Consider the following 2,951-nt stretch of genomic DNA (forward strand, 5'->3'; position numbering starts at 1 on the left):
GTAAAGCTCTTTCCTTTCTCTCATTTCCCAAGAACCAGACTAGTAAAATATACCCATCAACTCTTAGAAACCATTAGCTCACGGCAGAGGCTAGGGACTCTCAGGAAAGAGATTGAAAGGATTGCCCTTTGATTTTCTTTTTCTTTTTTTTCTCAAGAACCAAGCAGAGGATAGCGTTTGATAATATGAGCTGGTAAGTGGTAACCATCCATCATCTTCCATAAAAGTCCCTCGCAGTTCTTGATCATCAAGTGGTGGTAAGCCCTTTCCTTTCTGTTATTCTTCTTAGTAATGTAGAATATTTCATCAAAAAAAAAAAAAAAAAAAAGTAATATAGAATATGTCTACCAACTTTCTTTAATTTATATTCTCTCCCTTATAAACCCCAATCCTTAACTTTGAAGAGTGATGGTACATTTCCTTTATTTTCTATCAATTTTCCTTCAATTTCATCCTTTGTGAAAAACCTTGAAACCCCAAGAATGGTTGAACCTATATATGCCATCTTTGAGGAGAGAGAGGAGCTCATGGTGTCACCAACTGGTGGCAATCCAACTCTGAGAATAGCACATTTTCTTAAACCCTCTGTGTCTTCCATTGATGAACTTCCTTCACCTTTTCTCTCTGCGGAACCCACCATTTCTGAGCTTGAAAATTTGCCTCTGAAGGTTCATTTCAAAAGTTGGCGTCGTATGGATGAGGATTGGAAAATGTGGGTTGCAAGCTTGCATTCTAAGTACCAATCCATATGGAAGGAAAGTGGAATATATGAAGCAATAATGTGCTCCAAATATTCAATATGTAGACACCAAGATTTGATTCTTGGTCTTGCAGAAAAATGGTGTCCTAAGACCAACACATTCATCTTCTCTTGGGGAGAAGCCACTGTTACCTTGGAAGATATGATGGCTTTAGGGGGCTACTCTGTTTTGGGTGACTCTGTCTTAAGCCCTCTTGTTACCAAAGAAATGGAAGAAATTCATGAGATTTTGCTTGAAGCAAACAGAAGGGTAAGTCTTAGCTTCACAGCCAGTCAGCATAAATGGTTGGAACATTTCATGGGGAGTGGTAGCAAACTTGAGCATGAAGCATTCCTCTCATATTGGTTGTCTAAGTTTGTCTTCCCATTGTGTGAGTATCGCATTGAAAGGCAAAATTTTCCAATTGCAATACTCTTGGCTAGAGGAACTCGAATTGCGCTTGCACCAGCAGTCCTCTCCAGTATTTATAGTGATTTGCGTTTGCTGAAAGAGAAATTAGTTGCCTCAACAAAATTGGATACTGAAGAGGTGCTTAATCTTTCTGCACCTTTTCAATTAGTCCAGCTTTGGGCTTGGGAGAGATTCCCAGCACTATGGCCAAGTCCCATATCCATCTCACAATGTGAGCCAAGGCCTGCTCGCTGGTCCAAACTGAAAAAAGTGAGTATTGAGAATGTGAGATTGGCTATAGACACTGCTGGAGAAAGTTTTCAGTGGCGCCCTTATGCTATAGCAGCAAATCATAATTGGTTGTATCCTAAGTTCTATGAAGAAAAAGAACAGTGGGTGTCAGTTGATGCTGCTTTGGACAAAGAGTTGGAGTCGTTTGCTCTATGCTTAAGAGTCTGTGAGCTTCTTGGACTACACTGCATTCAACAGTACCTCCCACACCGAGTTGCAATGCAATTTGGAATTGATCAAGATCTTCCAGGTCATGTTGCTCGATACAATATGAGCCCGGGTATTGCTTGGAGCCATTACAATAGATCAATTGGTGATTCAAAATTGTACATACCACCACGCCTTTTTGAGGCAGATGTTACCATGAGATACTTTGAGTGGTGGAAGCAATCAATGTCTGCCCAGAAAGATGCAATTAAGAATTTCGTTACCCGGCCTAGAGATTCAAGAAGAATTCCCCGAGTTTATTCTGGAAAGATGGAAAATTACAATGTCTTTGTTCCACCTAGTTCTTTTGTAGAATGTTTTAAAATGGCCACTGTCAAGGAAACTAAACTCCTGGGAACTTTGAGTGAGAAAAGACTGGCTATTGATGTTAAGCCTTTGCCAGTCTCTGTATCTCAAAAAATGTCACACTCAACAGCTGATGATGGAGCTCCTAAAAAGGACTTGCTGAGGATACCAGAGGCAAAGGACATCGAGAGTGAAGGTTTAATGGGTGAAGCGGAGAAAATTCTGACAGATGTAACTGTGAGAGAAGTGGAACATCCAACAAACATTGTGGTGCATGTCAAAGAAAATGATGGGAAAAGCAGTAGCTATTGCAAAACTGAGATGCCGGGATTGGAGCTTGAGGCTCGGATAAGCAGGCTTGAGAGAGCAGTTGCTGAGCTAAAAGCAGCAATAGCTAATAACTAGTTTGAGAACAAACCTGCCAAAGAGGAATTGTAGCAGCAAAAAGCAAAGTATATAAATTGCAAAAGCTTCTATTAAAATTTAGAAGTTATGTATTGAGTGCCTAAAAATTTTCTTCCTGAAGTACCTGATCAGGCAGTACAACAGTTATTTTCTTTCTCTAACAATTAGTTTAGACAACCCCCGTCTGAATGCTTTGTTTCACCGAATTTGACCTGGGACTGTTATATTAGAGCTGAATTTGTCAATTGCCTGTGAAGTTTCTCGTAACTTGGTCCTGCCTGATATAAATAAGAATTGCTACAAGCAGTGAAAATCTAAATATTTGAAAAGTGGCCTATTCTTCTGCTTTATTGCAAAGTTGACATCTTTTTGTAGGGTAGTCTAACAGTGTAGAGCTCATTAGCTCTGTCATGATATTCAGGTGGAAGCTTCAACTTTTTTGGCATGTTGCTGGTGGTTAATGTTTAATCACATTTTACAGTATTACTATACATTCTGTCTGCACACACGTGGTTAAAATTCCTGATATATCCATGTACCCGATTGTTGTATAATTTAACCAACACAACTTTTTTCACAACTTATATCACA

The 2,951-nt window shown here is 39.4% G+C and overlaps 1 protein-coding gene across 1 annotated transcript; it reads left to right on the top strand.

Moving 5' to 3' along the window:
• The first annotated feature begins 482 nt into the window (after positions 1-482).
• On the top strand, positions 483-2,360 carry LOC126695883 (uncharacterized). Its single transcript, XM_050392678.1, has one exon. The coding sequence runs from the start codon at positions 483-485 to the stop codon at positions 2,358-2,360; it is 1,878 nt and encodes a 625-aa protein (XP_050248635.1).
• Positions 2,361-2,951: the final 591 nt, after the last annotated feature.

This window comes from Quercus robur, chromosome 8 (genome assembly GCF_932294415.1).
Source record: "Quercus robur chromosome 8, dhQueRobu3.1, whole genome shotgun sequence".
Lineage (NCBI taxonomy): Eukaryota > Viridiplantae > Streptophyta > Magnoliopsida > Fagales > Fagaceae > Quercus > Quercus robur.